The sequence below is a fragment of the Bactrocera neohumeralis genome, chromosome 4 (assembly GCF_024586455.1).
Source record: "Bactrocera neohumeralis isolate Rockhampton chromosome 4, APGP_CSIRO_Bneo_wtdbg2-racon-allhic-juicebox.fasta_v2, whole genome shotgun sequence".
NCBI classification, from domain to species: Eukaryota; Metazoa; Arthropoda; class Insecta; order Diptera; family Tephritidae; genus Bactrocera; species Bactrocera neohumeralis.
In genome coordinates, this window is record NC_065921.1 from 1262831 (window position 1) to 1281518 (window position 18688).

At 40.0% G+C, this 18688-nt stretch overlaps 1 protein-coding gene across 1 annotated transcript in view; it reads right to left on the reverse strand.

Annotated features, from left to right (window-relative positions):
- LOC126755419 (uncharacterized) overlaps positions 1 to 18688 on the reverse strand; it is a 212161-nt gene that overhangs the window by 149394 nt on the left and 44079 nt on the right. Inside the window, 4 exon segments of the mRNA XM_050467971.1 lie at positions 700 to 816; positions 1760 to 1865; positions 2124 to 2232; positions 16136 to 16327. Of these exon segments, the coding sequence (XP_050323928.1) occupies positions 700 to 816; positions 1760 to 1865; positions 2124 to 2232; positions 16136 to 16327 (524 nt within the window).

Below are 18688 nucleotides of genomic sequence, written 5' to 3' on the forward strand. Positions count from 1 at the left end.
TTAAATCGTTCCGGTTATTGATACTGCCTATTGCACCTTCTGAGTTCAGCACCAACATTGCATTGTTTCTTGACAATTTTAGACTTAAAATGTTGGGACTTGCCATCCACTTTTCTTTTTACCCGCCATAGTATGGTCTACCCTGGTCCTGTCTGCTACCGCGGTAAATGCGCTGTAAGTCATCTTGAGCTGAAAAGCAAAGTCATAAGGGGGAGACATGCTTCCACATGGAGGTGAGCTCTTCTGAAAGGCCTTTGCACCGGTTGTCTGCTTCGGGCGTTTTTAAGCTTTTTGTTTGTTCTTTCTTTTAAACCAGCTCAAGATGCAAGTATAAAGTTGGAAAAGGCGAAGCAAAGCCCAACAGCATCCTGCAACACGTGATGAGCGCCTGACGCGAGTACTGCATGCAGGTAAGCACCTCGCCACCCAACATAACGGTTCACATACGTCCGTGTTAGTGCATTCCGACATGCATATTTATAAGCTGGAATGGCGAGTGCATTGCGCTCATGAATATTCCAGCGCCGCATAAGGACATTGCGGAATGCATATGTTTTTCTCTTGTTTATTGATTTCTCGCTCAACCGCCTCGCCCTTCCTCCTCACTTTAATATTTAAATTTTTTGACATTTTGCATTTTCGTACTTCAACTTGGTTCCGTGCACGCATTTTTTCCCCTGTTTTGTTTCTTATACTCACCTTCGAAAGCTTCTCTTCAGTCTTTGCGATAATAGTCTCAAAAGACTCCCTGTGTGTGAAAATTTTCCGACTTTGAACTTTACGATGAAAGGATTTATCGAGCATTGGACGTGACACCTGCAAGAAGAAGCGAGAGTTAAATTTAAACAAAAATAATTAGCATCTGCTGCAGGCCCTTGATTATTAAAGAAAATGCGCTCTCGCTTCGCTTCATCCGTGGATGAAGAGATAATTGCTTTTGAGCATAATTGAAATTGCAGCTGTGAGGCAAGGTGTGGCAGCAGCAGTTTTTATTTGAAGTCCCAACGGTGGTGTTTACTTTGTTGCCACTTGCAGACATACCTTCTAAATGTTATTCAGAGCAACAAATTGAAGAATATATCAGGAATCCAGTTCGACACGGCGTATGCGCAACTTGCAACAGTTTAAGACGACTTGCAGAAAATTCAACGATAATGTCAAGAAAACATTATGAATAAAACTATTTGATCATTGGCATCAACCCACGAAGACGACAATAACTACAACTTAGGGCACGAAAAGATTATTCTTCGCTGGGGGTGGAAGATATCTTAAGTCAGGAAGCACCAAGCTCAAGTGCAGTCAAAGATCAGATGGTCTCACCGATTTCAAGAGTTTTATAAAGACAACCATGACGACGCTATCCAGTACAAAAATGGAGTGAGGCGTAGGATTTTCTCATTTCATGCACGTTTGACACCAAACAGTTTTATTTTCCAGTAAATAAGCTCACATAATTTCAAGAAGATATCTCACATATTCACCGACATTTATATAATATGGTATCACTCGGAGTCAGTTGAGTTGTCAGTGGTCATCGCGGGCGCATTTGATCAACTCACCGGGGCGGCTGCGGTTGTGGTCAGTACTGAAACCTGCACATTACCAACACGCAAATACACGGACCCATCTGGGCTGGCACAGAACGCTAATATTATTTCAGCGGTAATGAAGCAACGCGTGCTTATTATCGCCACCACAACAGCAGTTGCAAAGATAAATTTCACTTTACGCCTTGTTAGCTTTTAACGGGACTCACCTGACGCGAAAGCACGTTGGCCACATCGTTTGATGCCTGAGAATCGGTTTCGACCTCCTGTAGGAATGTTTCCCATGCTTGGAAAATTGCCTGATGGCAGGCGGGTCTGCAAAGAGAAGGAGACGAAGGAAAAACAACAGAGAAAATCAACAGCAAAAATAAACAGTTACACACAATGTTTCGTATGACCCATTACCAGCATGTCGTTGTCCTCTTCCGTGAAGACTAAATGCCAAATAATTACCAAACCTACAAACTCTCGTCACCCAAGGCTTAAAATTTAATAACACAATATTATCCACCAATAGTTAACCGGGGCACTCGGCGCTTGTTGAAGATCGAGTACTTAATCCACAGCACTTACCTTTCTTTGCGAAGTTCTGCATTCTTTTTACGAAAATTGGAGACTAAAGATTGTAGGGCAGTTGCATGTTCCTCGTATAAATGGGAGAGGGTTTCGGTGAAATCAGATACTGCAAGTAAAGAGCAGATTATTAGCATTAAAAATCAGCGTTACAAAATAAATATTTATATTTTCCATAAATGCCAACTGCAAATACAACTTAATCTGCAACACGACAGCCGGCTTTCACCTACAAACCCACAAGCCGGCGGCGGTCTGTGTGGCTGCACCGTCGCTTTTCTCAAGCGGATTCGAGTGTTTAGATAAAACGATGGAAGACACTGCGCTTTGTTTTTGCGCCGCACTTGGCTGTAGGGAATTTGAACTTGCGGACGCACGTGCCAGCAAACTCGCCGACTTTGCGAGCTCCGAGGCTTTAGTAGGCTATTAAAAGTTTCGAATTGAATTTGATCAACTCTGCGGCAGACTGAAATCAGCCGACACCACGACGTGTAAAATACACACACTCATGCCCGTTGTGGCGCGCTTTACGGGCTAACCGAATGTCAAAAGTTGCAAATGCCGTTAATAAAGCGCGATTGTTTTTGTTCCTTAAATAAATTATTCATAAATCCGGAATAAGTGTGGGGAAATTTAAACGACGGGTCCTTGGGTGCCACAAAGGAATAAATGTTGTGTTCAGCACTGGTATTCGAAGATCACTGCAAAGATCTGCGAAATTTACAGAATTTAGACAACAATCTGATAACTATAATCAACTGCTCTGGAGGGCAAGGTCCAGAGAGGACTATTCCAGACCCCGGTTGGTCTATGCTTGCAACGTGACGTATCGAAATGACTAGCCGCGATCATTTTTATTGTGCTTTGCCCTTTGCATCACGATTTCTCCGCACAGCCCCAGCATTTTCCTCAGGGCATGCACTTGAAGTGACGAGCATCAGCGATTACTCTCACTCTCACATAGCAGACAAACAATCGCATTGCCGTGCTAAATTGAATTACGGTTGATTTTGAAGTGGCTTTATTTGATTGTGCTCAGCGTTTAAGTGGACGGGCGAATAGACGAATGGGCGACAAGCAAGTGGGAGAAGTGGATTGTCGTATTGAAAGCTGGTAATAAGAGCGTAAATATTAGTTTGTATTTATGGGTTGTTATGTTGACGCGCGTGGCGTTGAAAGTTTTCAAGCTGAGGCAGCAGAACGATGGAGAATGGATATTTGGACGTTGCACTGAACTGAAGCTTTGCACTTCCGCTTTGCGATACTTGTATTTGTACTGGCAATAAATAATATTTGTAAGAGCACAGCAGGCTTTCGAGTGAGATTTTGGTGCGATAGCACCCTGAATAGCCTGGATGTTGAGTGCAGCAGATGCTGAAATATTTCCTTACTAGTAATAGCTACAGCGAAGAAATACTAATAATGCTTTATTTATATGTGATTTTTCGAAGCTGAAGATTTCTCTAAACCAATCGACTAGTAATCGAAGTGCACATTAGTAAATGCCTTGCAAAAGAGTAAACTTTTATAGAAATAAAAAAAAGTAAAAAATAAAAATACAAAATCAAAAACTTTTTTAAAGCTAAGAGTAGTCTTTAAATCATTGTGCATGTGTGACTTAAAATTGAGATTTACACTGCCAACAAACTTTAACTCCATTTTTAAAGAATACACACCAGCCTTACAAAAAATATTTGTATTATTAATTGCCAATTTCGCATGAGCAAACATTCAGCATTTTTCAAAAATTAGAATTAAAGAAATTTTTAGTTCTACACCCACTCCTCCTCCTCAAAATATGTGCCTTTAAAGAGCCAAATGCCCCACACCTAAAATAAGTTTCATTTTGTTTTTCTTGGGAATTATTTTCAACAAAATTGAATTTAACTGTGCGGAGCTTATGGTTTTGTATGTATATATGTATGTGTGCAAGAAAGTACAGTGCAAAATGGCTTAGTAAATGGCTTTCTGCAATAACTGCAAACTACTCTAAACAGCGTACACTCGTCGACTTGTCGTACTAAAAGTCCATAAGCAATAAATATCTTAAGCGCACTTGGATCGGAATGAGTAAGGTAAACAGATTTGTGCTCATCTTCTGTGAGCTTCATTGCATCTTATTAAGTAATTGACTGTTAGCTCACAAATTTTTGACACCCTGTCAGTTTGCTATTATCTCTTAGCAACACCGGTGTTGACCACGCAACTTGATGCAACCAATAAAGGTGTCTCATGCCTTGCGTCTCACCACTAAAAACCTTATTTAAACGTTTATGCCAGCAACACAACATCTTAAGATACAACCCTGAAAGTAACCAGATCAGCCCACAAGGGTTCGAAGGTTCTTAGCATCAAATATCCTCCTTCGCTCGCTTCTTCGGCTGCATTTGAGTGGCATATGAATTTTGCATAAATGTTGTAAAAGTTACGGCAAAATGAAGACAGCAATACAGTGCCATAAACAAATCGATGTCATAATTTTGTGAGCGCCCCAGCCCAGCACAAGTGCCTGCGCACACAAACATTCACCTACTGTAGATGATATGCATCATTGAGCAACAGATGTATATCTGACTCTCGAATGGTGCGAGCACTTGAACTTTGCCATTAAAGTTTTGAGAAATAGGGTGGCATTCGAAAATCGAAATCGTTCGAGCAACACATATTCTAAGTTAATAGAACAACTTACTATATGTGCTGTATGTACCATATATAGGTAATACGAAGAGCAAACTTTTGATTATGTCAAAAATTCTAATATAACTTATATTATGTATAATCAAAATTCTTCACTTTTTTTAAACAGCCAATACCCAGCTTGACACCCACGAGTGGAGCTCCACTGCGTATGCGTAACATATATTTTCCCTTTGGAAAGTTTCCTTGCTAAATCAGAAATATTTGTTTTCGTTCACATATTATGAACATGAACATATTATGTACGGATTCTCAACTACCTCGGCAGGCTATGAGGTCAATCTGATCAAAATTCATTTGTCTCAAAAGAAGGATCCCGCGGATCAGTGACCAAGTTTCCAATTTAAAGAAAACCTTAAAGTTTTACCATATACAATTCCGTTTGCAATATTCTTCTTAATTCTCTCAATATAAGTGAACCGCCCTAATGCCAAAAACAAATTGAATATCAAGTTGTCTAGTGCAAATGCAATACCAAAACGATTTTCAACTGTCAAATTAATAATGCAAAGATGCTCACATGAAATATTGATAGAGCGTTTTCCTTCTTTGTTAGCCTTGGAGTTCATTACTTACATCCAAAGTATTTCATTTATTACGCTTTTGGCACGCTCGCACACCTCGGGCTGGTACTGGTTGGAGTCAACTCACTCACATACATTCTATACATGCATATGAGTACGAGTAAATGTGCAAGCACTTAAAAAACATCTCCGGCTAGAAGTAGCGAGCTTACTAATGGACAGGAGGAGAACTCAATTGAACTGAACAGAAAGGAAACTGTTATTTAGCGAGTCATATTTATATCAGTCCGAAGTTGTGCATACGTTTTTTCTTTCCCCAAGAAGATGATCAGCAATACCAAAAGCTTCGTCAGGAACAGGAAGGACCTCTCTGAGCTTCGATGCCAAACGAGGCTTCAGACAAGGCGACTCCCTTTCGTGCGACTTCTTCAATCTGCTCTTAGAGAAAATAATTCGAGTTGCAGAGCTTAATCGAGCTGGTACGACCTTCTATAAGAATGTACAGCTACTAGCGAAGCCGTTGATATCGATATCATTGGTCTTGTAGTAAACGAGGGCAAGACAAAGTATCTCATGTCATCAAACAAACAGTCGCCGCAGTCGCGATTTGGCTTCCACGTCGCCATTGACAGTCATAGAATCGTTCTTGCCAACAGGTGCTGCTGCGGACGGAGTTGGCAATTGAGAAGTAAAGTCTCTCTAGACGAACGAAGACCAATCTCTATAAGTCACTCATTATTCCCGTCCCGTTACGAGTTTTCGGGAGAAAGGTTCTGCGAAAGATTTATGGTCCTTTGCGCGTTGGCCACGCCGAATATCGCATTCGATGGAACGAGGAGCTGTATGAGATTCACGACGACATTGACATAGTTCAGCAAATTAAGAGACAGCGGCTGCGCTGGATAAGTCATGTCGTCCGAATGGACAAAAACACTTCAGCTCTGAAAGTATTCGACGCAGTACTCGCCGGGGGAACAAAGATGAGGGAACCCTCCACACCGTTGGAAAAACCAGGTGGAGAAGGAAACAGCGAAAAGGCAATCTGTTGTAAACTCGGCTATAACAGCGTAAGAAGAAGAAACTGGTCATTTGTCAGCACCGAAGATATCCTGCAACTATAGCATACAGCTGCCATTCAAACTGACCGATCAGAATGATGTCGATGTATGGAAAATAACTTCTTTTGAGGAGATATTTGCACGGGTTATTAGCCAAAGCAATGCTACAATTTCTGACTAAATTTTTACAGATCGGACGACTATAGCATATAGCTGTCATATAAAGCGTGCGTAAAAATAAAGTTCTTGTATAGAAACTTTTTTATTGGTGATTGCTTTAAAAAGAAGTTGCCACCAAATTCAATGCTACTTTTACATGCACGAACAAAATCTCTATTTCCTTGCTACAATTTGCCTTCTTTCAACTTTTCAGTTGCAACTAACTTTTGTGCGGACATTTGCACAAAGAGAAAAATGTTGAAACTAAATACCGAAGCAGAGGAAACTTAAATTGATTTTGATATTATTGCAAAAGAAGATACAAAATATTTCCCCTCAATAAGTTGTCTTCAGAGGCATTCGTGCATTATGCGGCATTGTGCCGCAGGAAGTAATAAATTTCATAACAACTCAATGCCCGCAGTCAATGTAATTCAATACAACAAATGAGAGATGCGATTGCCCAAACAAAGCGAAATCGAAATGAAATTGATGAGACATGGCCATTGTTCCGCATATTATCAATTCTGTGGCGCGTGACATGAGCGTTGTTGCATGCTGCAAATCTACACAAAATCTGCACAGAGGTGACAGGTAAGACGGATGTCTGACACACCGTTAAGAGGTGTGTGTGTGTGTAGTTGTTTGTGAACTCGCTCGCTGTCCAAAGTGATTTGCTTTGCCTTTGAGCACTTTCGCTCACAGCTGAATTGAAGGAAAAGCGCTGCAGCGTAATATATCTCCGTGCAAGCGAAAGGGACCAATCCGCAGCGCTTTATTTGTAGTTGCTAATGAAAACTCTGAGTTCGGTCGCTCAATCAAATCTGTGGCAGCCATTTATCTTCCTTTCAGCGTGCAACGTCTGCACGCGCCACATCCGCGCTGCCTGGGCAGTGACGTCTTTCCACATCAGTTTTACTTGATTTTGCTATCATCGATTATTAACGTATGGAATGCGTCGATGGCTTTGGGTAATGTAAATAAAAAGTTTGCAAAATTAATAAAATCGCAGTTTTCTGTTCCCCTCAAGCGACTTCGATGGCATTTGATTTCCACTATTTCACGTATGAATATTTTAATGCCCGCCATTTCCTGCCCGAATCGATTGCTTATTGGACTATATTTTTTGCTGTTGTGAGTTTGATTTTCGCATCCGTTATTCGTTTTGAATGCAGGCGGATGTTGTGTTTATGTGCGCACTTCCCTCCACACACACGAGTGGGTGTATGTGTGAGTGTGAGTGTGTTTATCCTAAAAACTAATCTTGACTCCCACGCTCGTCCGGGCGCATTGCACTTTTGCTTACAAATAGCCTCAAGCAATCTCTCTGAGAGCTAACGTCATGTGACACGAGTGCCCTGTGCGAAAAATTGGTGGTGTAATGCAACCCGGAAGGCGAAACTGCTATCGATTTTGAGCAATTTCACGTAACGTGAATAAAGAAGAACTCTTTTTTATTAACCTGTATCTATATATTGACTAGTCGAAAAAGTATTTTCGTAGTTTGTCAATAGATGTCGTTGCAGTCGTATATCTCCAGTGCTACCAATCACATTATGTCAAAAAGGGGAAGAATGCCACGCACGCCAAAATAGAAATTTGTGAAGTCAAGGAGACGATGCTGTATCAGATCGTGTAGCACAAAAATGGTTCGCTCACTTCCATTCTGGAAATTTCGATGTGAAACACGCACCTCGCTCTGGTCGACCTATCGTTGAAAACTCGATGAAATTATGGAAAAGATTGACCGGGACCGTCACATAAGCAGCTATGACATCACTAAGGAACTTAACGTTCATCATTAAACGGGTTTGAACCATTTAAAACAGGCTGGCGACAAAAATAATCTCGTTGTTTGGGTACCATACAATTGTCTGTGAAAAATTTAATGGACCGAATTATCATCTCCGATTCTTTGTGAAACGAAGCGAAGAGCAAAAACTGGAAGAGCTTTGCTGGGAAGTTTTGATGCATTCACCATATAGCACTGACCTTGCAACATCGGACTTATATTTGTTTCGGTCAATGCAGAACTTCCTTAATGGAGTAAAGTTGGCTTCAAGAGAAGTCTGTGAAAATTATTTGTCGCAATTTTTCGCCGAAAAATCAGAAACGTTTTACACTGATGGAATAATGTCCCTAGCGGAAAAAATTGCAAAAAGTGGTCGAACAAAATGGTAAATGTTTGGCTCATTAAAATTCATTATAAATATAAAAAAATAAGTTGAAGTTTGATTAGAAATACGAAAAGACTTTTTCGACTACCAAAGATTGAGCGATAAATGAGCTAGTTTTTTCTCGCAGTTTGTCTTGTATTGAGGTTTGAAACTACTAAAAAATGTTTTTACATCGAGCAATCAAAGAACTAAAACCATGCAATGCGATAGCGTCGTCTTAAGCTTCGAACATTCGCCCGAATCCGAGATCTGGATGAAATATGAGGCGCCCCTAAAGCTGTATGTAGCCACTGTGTTTATTTCTGGAGGTCGTCATTCTTATTGATATGCCACAATTAAAATCAGAAATCTTAGATACATCTGCACATCATTCTTCTACTACCAATTAATAAGAAGTGATCTGGCCTTTCCGACTTGCGTTGAATCTCAACTAGACCACTTATTATGAGCATGCTGTTTGAATGTATGTGTATGCACATACACAATCGTATACACTTTTATGGAGGGCTGTTGGGCAAAATTGAAGCTTAAACGGAAATTGAGTTTTCTTCTGCTTTATCTATGGCTCAGCTGCGCCTCGATATCTTCATCCCGAAATATTCACAATTTGATTTCTTCTGCATTTAATACTCACACAACTGCAGTGCTTTACATACATATATACCCCTCACATTCTGCTCCGGCGGCCGCAGCGCGTGCAAATTTGCCAGTTATGGCAGGCCATTGTGGCGAACAGCCGATAAATTCAATGAGTCCTTTCACTAAGTAAAAATATCTCACGACTGTCTGTCAGAAACCGTATTTGTGTGCCTTTTTGTGCCTGTGTTTGGGTGTGTGCATGCCCTTTGAATGAAGAAGTGGGTGTGTGAGTGGGATGTTTTCAATGGACGGCCGTTGGTTGGCCGTGGCCTGTCCCTTCGAAAACCGTAGCGGTGAGTTAATTGAATTTTATATTGCCGCTGGCCAAAAATAACAGCTTGTAATGGATATACATATACAAATATACCCTCACATACTTCACGTTGTGATTGAATTTCTCGCATTCTTCTTGCACCCTGTGAGTGCTTGCTCAACAATCGCAGGAATTTCCACACAAATGTCGGCTAATCATATTATCAAAATTCATTTCGGCCCTTACGCCTAAAGGTAGGCTGTGAAATAAAAGCTTTTAGCTTTTTTGCAGTGTTAAATTGAAATTCAAGGTCATCATCTTTTCAGATCATTTAAAAGAATAGAGTATTCTCTAACTGTTCATTCAACAATTGAAACCTCTGCTTTGGAGATCTGGATACCAGGGGCAAATATATTTCATGTCTCTCTTGTCTTAAACATTTTTGAAGCTCTCTTCGATTCAAAAAAGCTTTATATTCTTCGCCAGAGGTTTCTGTATGACATGAAACTTTGTCCTAAGCGCCAATAAAGGCTAGCAATTCGAAGGTAAAACACGGCGTTATGCAGTAAGGAACTTAGAACAAAAAGAGAAGAAGGAGACGTGGGAAATAGCAACCGTTAAATTCTTAAGCTATCATTTGCGCACACGACATTTATTTGTATTAAAAGTAAATATTGTTATGTCATCTAACGGTTTGCTCTGGTCGATCTTCGCATTTCACTTAAACGTGCTGATACTTACCAGAGGCACACACACACACATAGCCAAGCTTATCTGCTCTGTCTATATTGCACAGCAGCTCCGGCGCAACGTTTGATTTTTATTGCAAAGCCATTAAGTGCGCGCCACTCGACCTCGAGCCGCCTCACCTTTATGCGCTTACCACGCGCCACTTTTGACATGCTGTCACGTGCAAATGCAGCCATTCGGATCTTCCCGGTTGACGGATGCGTCGCTTTTCTTGACGTTCAGCACTCGGAGTGTCATCGGCAATCGCTTTAACTGTCACCTTTGCTGTTGTTGTTGGTGTGGCTGTGGCGTCAGTAGCACGCGCCTCATTGGCACATCTTTTAGTGCAGTTTGCGGTGAAGTTGAGCTCGCTTTATTGTACTTTAAACGCATTTTATGGCTCTCCTGTCACTATTGGCGCAGCGATAAAAAGTCCCCGCTGACCTTGCAGCTTTCAGCTGCAATCGAATCGACGGCGTTATGTGCTCGATGTGAGTACGCTTATCATTTGAGAAGCTATAACGTATGGTGTACTCGCTTAACGGTATTTCAAGTAGTGCACGCTGAACACCGACATTGTTGCTTGTAATAAGTCAGAAGAGCCACAACCAAGCGGCGATAAGTGCGCCTTAGCGAACACAGACAATCACATACATACACACATATTTTTATAATTTATATACCGCGAAGTCCAACATCGTAGAGCAAACGTCACTTTGAAGTGCAGTAATGTAGTCCAGTGTCTAGGTCAATTCCCTGTGATGCTGCAATGGGCTTATATACACATCTCCAGCGCCAATTTATTCTGTAATTTTCATTAACCTCTAAACTTCTGTGGTTAAAATTCCGACTTCACATTATCCGTTGGCGAAACTAACCCCTGATTCGTAAGGATGTCTGAATAAGCAGCAGCGCACAGATGCCTCCATAGCTACAACTTTTACATGGAAAGTTGGACGAACTGAACTTAGAATGTCTAACTCTTTCCTAACATCTCATATTTTTCATATGTAAAACTCGATGCGATATCAAAAATATGTTTAGAAGCAGCATATAACAAATCGACTTCCAAAACCCCAACAAAAGGAATCGAAAATTCTTTGGATTCCTAACATAAAAAAAAAACATTTTTATTTCAATGAAGTATCGAATCCATCATTCCTTATTACTTCAATAAAATATAAATTTTCTTAAAATTGGACAGAGCCTAAAATTCCTCACGCAAAATGCCAGAAATTGTGTGTGGCAATAATTCGAATAACGAGAGGTTCGCCTGAAACCCAAATTAAATATTCTGTCAAAAGAGACTACCTCCTTTTTAGGACATCTAACTGTTGTTTTATTAATTTTCTCAAATCTTACACAACGACATTGCAATTTAACAGCCTTTTTGTGCCGACCGCTTCAATCTTCTGCTAATCACTTTTTGCTCAAATGCTCAAACAGCCGCTAACCAAATATCAATATTGACCGTTACTGTTGTTCTTTGAACGGGATAATGAAAGTGGAAAAGCAAACTGCACTGAAGTAAAGGAATAAAACCCTCGGATCGGCGGAGCGTTCAATTAAAATGTCAACATTGCCTTTCGTTACGACACTTGAAAGCCGCTGCTGCTCACCGCTCTCATATTTTTCGCCGTTTCTCATCTTTTCCTGCGCCACTTTCTTTACACGTTTCGCAAACTCTTCATTAAAAATTTCCACTGTTCGTTAAAAATAAATGGGCAAAAAGTTTTTCCTCACTTTACACGCGAACGGCTCTTCTCGCTCGTTTTCAAAGGTCAATAAAAAGCGCATCATTATCGGCGTTGCCTGATTGAGCATTCGAATCGTTAGCTCTCCATACGTATACTCAGTGCAACTGACATAGAAAGTTTACCTTTTAATTCTCATGTTTTTGCCGCTTATTTCTTTCTCCCATCTCCATTGATGCGCCGCTGTTAGAAGCCGTTGGAAGACTCTCTCAAATTTTTTTTTAACGCGGCCGGCTAAAAAAGTGGCATAAGTGCTTTTCAAACTAAAAACTTTTAATAACAAGCACTTAATAGTTTAATTGAAGATTTCGCCCACACTTTGGCGCTGAATGCATAATTAGGCGGCGCTTTTTCTCTATTCGCAGCTCATAAAAGGGCTTCAAAGAGAAGCTATAATTAATAGATGTTCATTAGCAATAGTGTAGTGGTAAAATTATCATTTTTGAATGGCGATAGTGGCAGTTCATATTGAAGGCCGCCACTGTGTAGTGGCTAAAAACGCTGGAGTTCGCCAAGAACTGGTCTCAGTCACAGTTTCCGATCAATGAAAACAAACAAGCGTCTAACATTTTTGTATACAAAAACGAAAAATCTTCTAGGCTCTACTAAACTTCATTTGGTAAGTACTTCGCTTTTCTTATAGTAACTAAATCAGAGACTACACAGTTTTGTTCTTATTTTGTTTTTATTTTTCTCACATAAACATTTTCTATAGTGTGTACAAATCATATGCAGACGAAATTTTCAAAGAAACATTTGTTTTAAGAACTAGCCACTTCTTGTATAATATTCAAGGTATACCTCTGGGGCTTGGTTAGTTGGAAAACTGAAAAAATAAATAATAAAATAATAATTAAAAAATGTTTGCAATAGTTGAATCGGTTAACTAACAGAAAGTGAAGGCGATACTCGTACAATCACCATTGATCAATGGCTAAAACAAAGTGAAGCGGTTTGCTGCAGGGGTTTGTATAGTATGTTCGATTTCCTACAGGCACACAGCGCACAATGAGTACATAAACCGATTATCAAAAACAATAAAGCGCTAATTTCATATGACGTACTATGTATTATGGTAGTATATGTGGTTCCCGTTATACAAATGTGGTAGTCTGCCCTCCCCCGTGTCTGCATTGTCAACAGATAATGCCACGTAATCCCTCGAAATCCCTCCTAACTGCTATTATGTTACAAACAGACACAAATATCTAACGAAACAAATGTCAAATTATGTACAGTTTTTGTTGTAACCACGGCACATATTCACATACTATGCGCCCGAATAGACGACTATATTTTCGTATTTTTCCCTAATTGGCAAAGAATTCACGCTGAATCCAGTCAATGGAACCACTGATTATAGATATGCTAGCGGATCCGGCGAAAACACACTAACAAAAAGCTGCGTAGTTGTTGCAGGACATATCTTTTGCCAACTAGTTAACTTTCAAGCAAGAAATTCCAGTTAGAAATCAGATTTCTTTTGACGAATTTGATTTTTCCCCGCAGGATTCCAGTCACTTTGTGCTCTTTTATAGTTTGCTCTCTACTCTCGAGTTGATTTATGATCGAAAATACCCGATGCGCTTGCTTTTACTGTGTTATGAAGGCTAAACAACTACAACAACAATAAATAATAACAATAAAGAGAGCGATAAATCGATGGCAATCAAAAGTTACACACACATTTATAAAAGTACATATTTACTCACTAACATTGTAGTCAATACGTGCCGTTACTTACATAACAGGGATATAGCTTCCACTTCTCTATAGTGTTTATAGTATATCGTATATCCAAACATACATATATAGTATACCAGCTAATGCAAATGGAGCCCGTAGTTACATTTTGTCGAAAGGGTTGTCTGACGTGAAGTCCCCTTTGTGCCAAGCGACACAATTTCGAAAGCAAAACCTTGTAATTTGTCATTTACAGACACTGACGAACCCGCCGGCAAACAGACAAACATACATATTGCACACACATACATACACATACGGTATAATTTACATACGTGCAGCCCTATCTGGGTTACATTCAATTACAGCAGTCAAAAGCAATAGCAAAGTGCGCGGCGCAAGCGAGAAATAAAATTTCCAAAAACCCCAACACGTCGAAAAATGCAGACGCGTATTCAAGTGAGTACTCTCTAATCCAAAATATACAAGGTGGGCGCTGGTAGAATATGGAATTGATTGTAAAGAAGTGTGACCTATTTCGAATTTATGCACCCCGGAAAACTCAGTAATGCTAGCCCATGGGTTGCTTCTAATGTTTACTTTTGAGTGAAATATCGAATGGAATGTTTTTTTCATTTTTCAGTGAAAATCTGAAAAAAAATTGAAATCATATCAAGATAAGACATATGCTAATGTTTAGCTATCTAGTGTCAGTATTAAAGACTACAATGAATTGCTACATTTGAAGTTTGTCGCTGCAAAAAGTCTAAACAAATTTAAAAAAACTAGTAATTTCAACTAAATAATTGTTTTCGAAACTTATTCAATAAGTTTTGAATAGAAAAGCGGCTACATATGATAAACAATGAAATTTCCGAAAGGGCTGACAGGGGGATCAGAGCGAGATGGAACGCCTTAAATACGTGCAGGATCGCCAAGATCATTAGCAAAAGCTACGCAGGAAAACTTTTGCTTTTTACTTACGTCGAAAGGGCTGCCAGACGGCTGTTGGCCTCTTGACAGGTCACAACCTACTGGCATCACATGCGAACCGGAGGGGCGCAAATAATGAAAAAACATGCAAAAAATGCAGTGAAGTTGGCATGAGAGAGACGCTAGAACACCGCTTATTCCTGCGTCCAGGACTATCTAGAACTCGCCTTAAGTATCTATGAGTTTCGGAGTTCAAGGGACTAGACGAAATACGAAACCTAGACATAGCTCTTAAAGTTCGCAAAAAGCGTCGACATGCTGTTGACATATACTTCACGTCAAACTAAACTGAACTCCCATCTGGCATTACTAAGGGCCTAAACTAATCTATTTCAACTCAAAAACTGACTGTGAAATATACCAAACCTCTATTATAGACGGCAGCAACATTTATATATAACAAAACGAACGAATATCTTAAAAGTATTTCCAAGAAAAGTTTTTCTTACTCAAAGTTCGGATTCATACATTCAACGTCTGCCACACTCGTTACAGCGCTTGCTAATTTCACACACTATTTCTTATGCTTGCAGATTTTGTGCAGATTTTATTGAGCTCCAAAACTGATGCTGCTCCCAAAATCCCTCCAATCGTCCACACATTTACAAATTATATACATATTATGTATTTAAACTCGCGGAAGTGGGCAAACATGGAGACCGGCGACCGAATTCTATAATTGACGTGCTAAAGCACAATATCCGCTCGTAAAGCTGTGACTCGCCTCGGGGTATTCAGGCCATTTTGAGCTTTGCCACCGCTTTGTAATTGCCTCGTCGCGACTGTGGCCACATGGGTCTTTGGCAACACAGCAGCGGAGGGAATAAACTTTCTACTGAGGCAGCGAATGTATCGCAATTGACATGGGCAAAGTGTGGTTTGACAGTTCGGTTTGGGATAGCCTACGATGAGACGCACACGCAAGCACACAGTGAGAACTGCGCATAAATTATCGAAACAAAAAAATAATAATAAAACACTTGATTATCGAAATTTATTTGCGCGCAGCTTATCTTATCAGATCACAATAGCTGATAGTCACATCGTATATCAAAAATATTAAACACCAAGTAACAGAAGCTAGTAAAGGGACTGCATTGGACAAGGCTAAATTCGTCAATATGTTGGAGTCACTTTGAAGCTTAGAAAAACCCTGGCTTCTTCAGAACGAAACACTCGTATGATATTAATATAAAAACTTATCTCGAACACTACTTAATACTCTCTGTTTAGGTACAGAGACGAACCATTTCACTCTTCAACCTTTACATTACAAATAATTATTTACAGTCAGTTACAAATTGGCTAAATGGATGAAAACCGAAATGTATTTCTGTGTGACTCACCTGTTTTGATTAACTTAAAGTTGACATTATTTTGGGATTTGAAAGCCTCATTCAAACTGCTGTGTCCGTAATCCTTTAGCACCCCATTGTAGGAAGCCATTCCGGCCCGCGGGCCAAGGGAACCACTGCGTGGCCCCCTCCACCCAAAGAATCTACGACTTTTTCGACCACTTGAAGATTTTGTTGAAGAATCTGCTGGCACCCGAAGTCCCGGTGGATGTTGAGTATGTCGAGTGAAGTTTGAAGCGAAGGTGGTTGAGCCATTTCAGTGTGTAGAGAGAGCGAAAGGAGTAAAAAATTTCAATATATTAGTGAGAGAATTGGTGCTTCTGAGCGTTAAAAACGAAAACTAAACCAAAAACAGAAAATAAAATGGAAATTGTACTTAAACTAAGAAATTGTATTTTAATAAATTAAGCTTATTAAGGAACACACATATAAACCATGCAACAAAGCTAAATCATGCGCAAAAACTTAAAAACTAAAATCATGCGTTGTGGTATAGATGAAAATATTTCAAATCAATATTCATAGGAGAATATTTGAAAACGATTTTTAGGAGCAGAATTCATGTAATGGTCAATACTTTCGACTCTTTAGGTGAACCAGCATTTTCTAGTCAAAAACTAGGAGTTTTATTACCTGCGGAAACACCTCGCTTCTCGTAAAGGCGGTGGCTTCTACTGTGACTACTTTTGGAGTCTTTTTTAGCACTATCGAACGCACTTCATTTTCTATTTTATTTATTCGGATTAAAGCGTGGAGTCGCACCCCAACAGTGTGATTTGGAGCAAATGACCTTCATGGCAGGGCAATCAGCTGTGACGGCCCGTGTGCCGAAGATAATTGCTACTACTGGCTCGGCCCTTCCTTTCCTTCGAGTGCCTCTCAAAGGGAGCATTGCTGTACCTCATCAATTATTCATGAATGCCTCAATTGAGGTTCTTATGCTTGTTTACAGCTGTCAATCTGAAGCAAACAGCCTGTCGGAGTGTAGAGAGGAAGAGTATGCAAAAACCGAAGCACAGCTAAGCAGACGCTAAGGACAATTATCAAGCGCAGAACGGCAACGCCACTCAATGCCGCATCCGACGGTTTAAAGTCTAAATATGTATACAAACAAGCTTACCATGCTCCTTCTAATTTTGTTATGAATTCGTAATGTCGAAGGTAAACAACCGTCCGCAATTTAAAATGCACAAACGCATGCGTTCACAGACATAACTGCCACAGCCGCGGGGGAAATGCCAGCTACGAATAAGGAAGAGTATGAATGAACTCGCGGCGGCGAGGCGTGTTTAGGGTGCGATTTCCCACTCGCGTATTGAAGCGTTAACTGATGAATTTTTAAAATCGAAATCAAAAATGTATGCGAAAGATTCCGCCTTGGCTTTTCTATGGATTTGTGGCAAATAAATGTCCAAATAAATGTCCGTAACGCAACACGCAAATTCACCACTCGACATCCTCCCTGTCTGATCAATGATAAAATACTACAGAATAAGCTTATGTTTTTGTCCAAGCAAAACACACCAAACGAAGTCTTTCAACAAACCTTTGCTGAACTGGAATCTAATTACACAAATAATGGCTGGAAGTTATTGTTTACGGATGGCTCCAAGTCCACCGATTCCACTTCGTTAGCAGTTGTCACTGTCACAGGAGAAATTATTTGCAATTGGCTTCTTCCCTAAACTATCCTTCATGCAGTTAATTACGCAAAAAAGACTAAAGGAAAGTTCCTCATCTGTACAGACAGCAAATCGTGTATGTCTGCAATAACGTCTCCTTCCAATCGCAATCCCATAATAGAAGTAATCATAGACGCGGTCATTGGTACCCCTCAGAAAATCCAAGTAATGTGGATCCCTGGCCATGCTGGTATTACAGGCAACCACTTCGCAGACCTCGCTGCGAAAAATGTAGCCAGGACTCCTGCCTTAACATACTACGTCTCATCCAAGCAAGACATTCTTAACCTTATTAAGCACAAAAGGCATCAAAAAAACGCAAGCGAATGGAAAACATTTAAACATCACTACGCGGTCATAAACCCAGCCAGAAATCGTATAATCTACTCGTCAACAGTTCCAACTAGCGCAATGAAGACATATACTCGATTAAGGATTGGACACACTATCATAACACACGCCCATTTACTATCGGGTAAAAGCCCATCCATTTGCCCCCTTTGCGAGGACACCGCTACTATCAAACACTTACTCACACTCTGTCCGATGCTTCACTCAACAGCCCACAACTCTGGCAACATTGATCTCATAAAACTACTAAGTGAACCTTCAGAAAAAAACGTGATGATTGTATATAGATTTTTAAAAACCAACGATTTGTTAAAATATATTTAAGCAAATTACATCTTTACTAACCCTTAGCAATTAGAATTTTTCACCTAGTTATAATTACAAGACGGCTGAAGGCCTCGTAGCCAGTGCTGCGTTTATGTATTTATATAATAAAACTCTTTTTGTTATATGAATTATTATAAATAAATAAAATAAATAAAATAAATGTCCAAATTTAACCCGTGTTTGA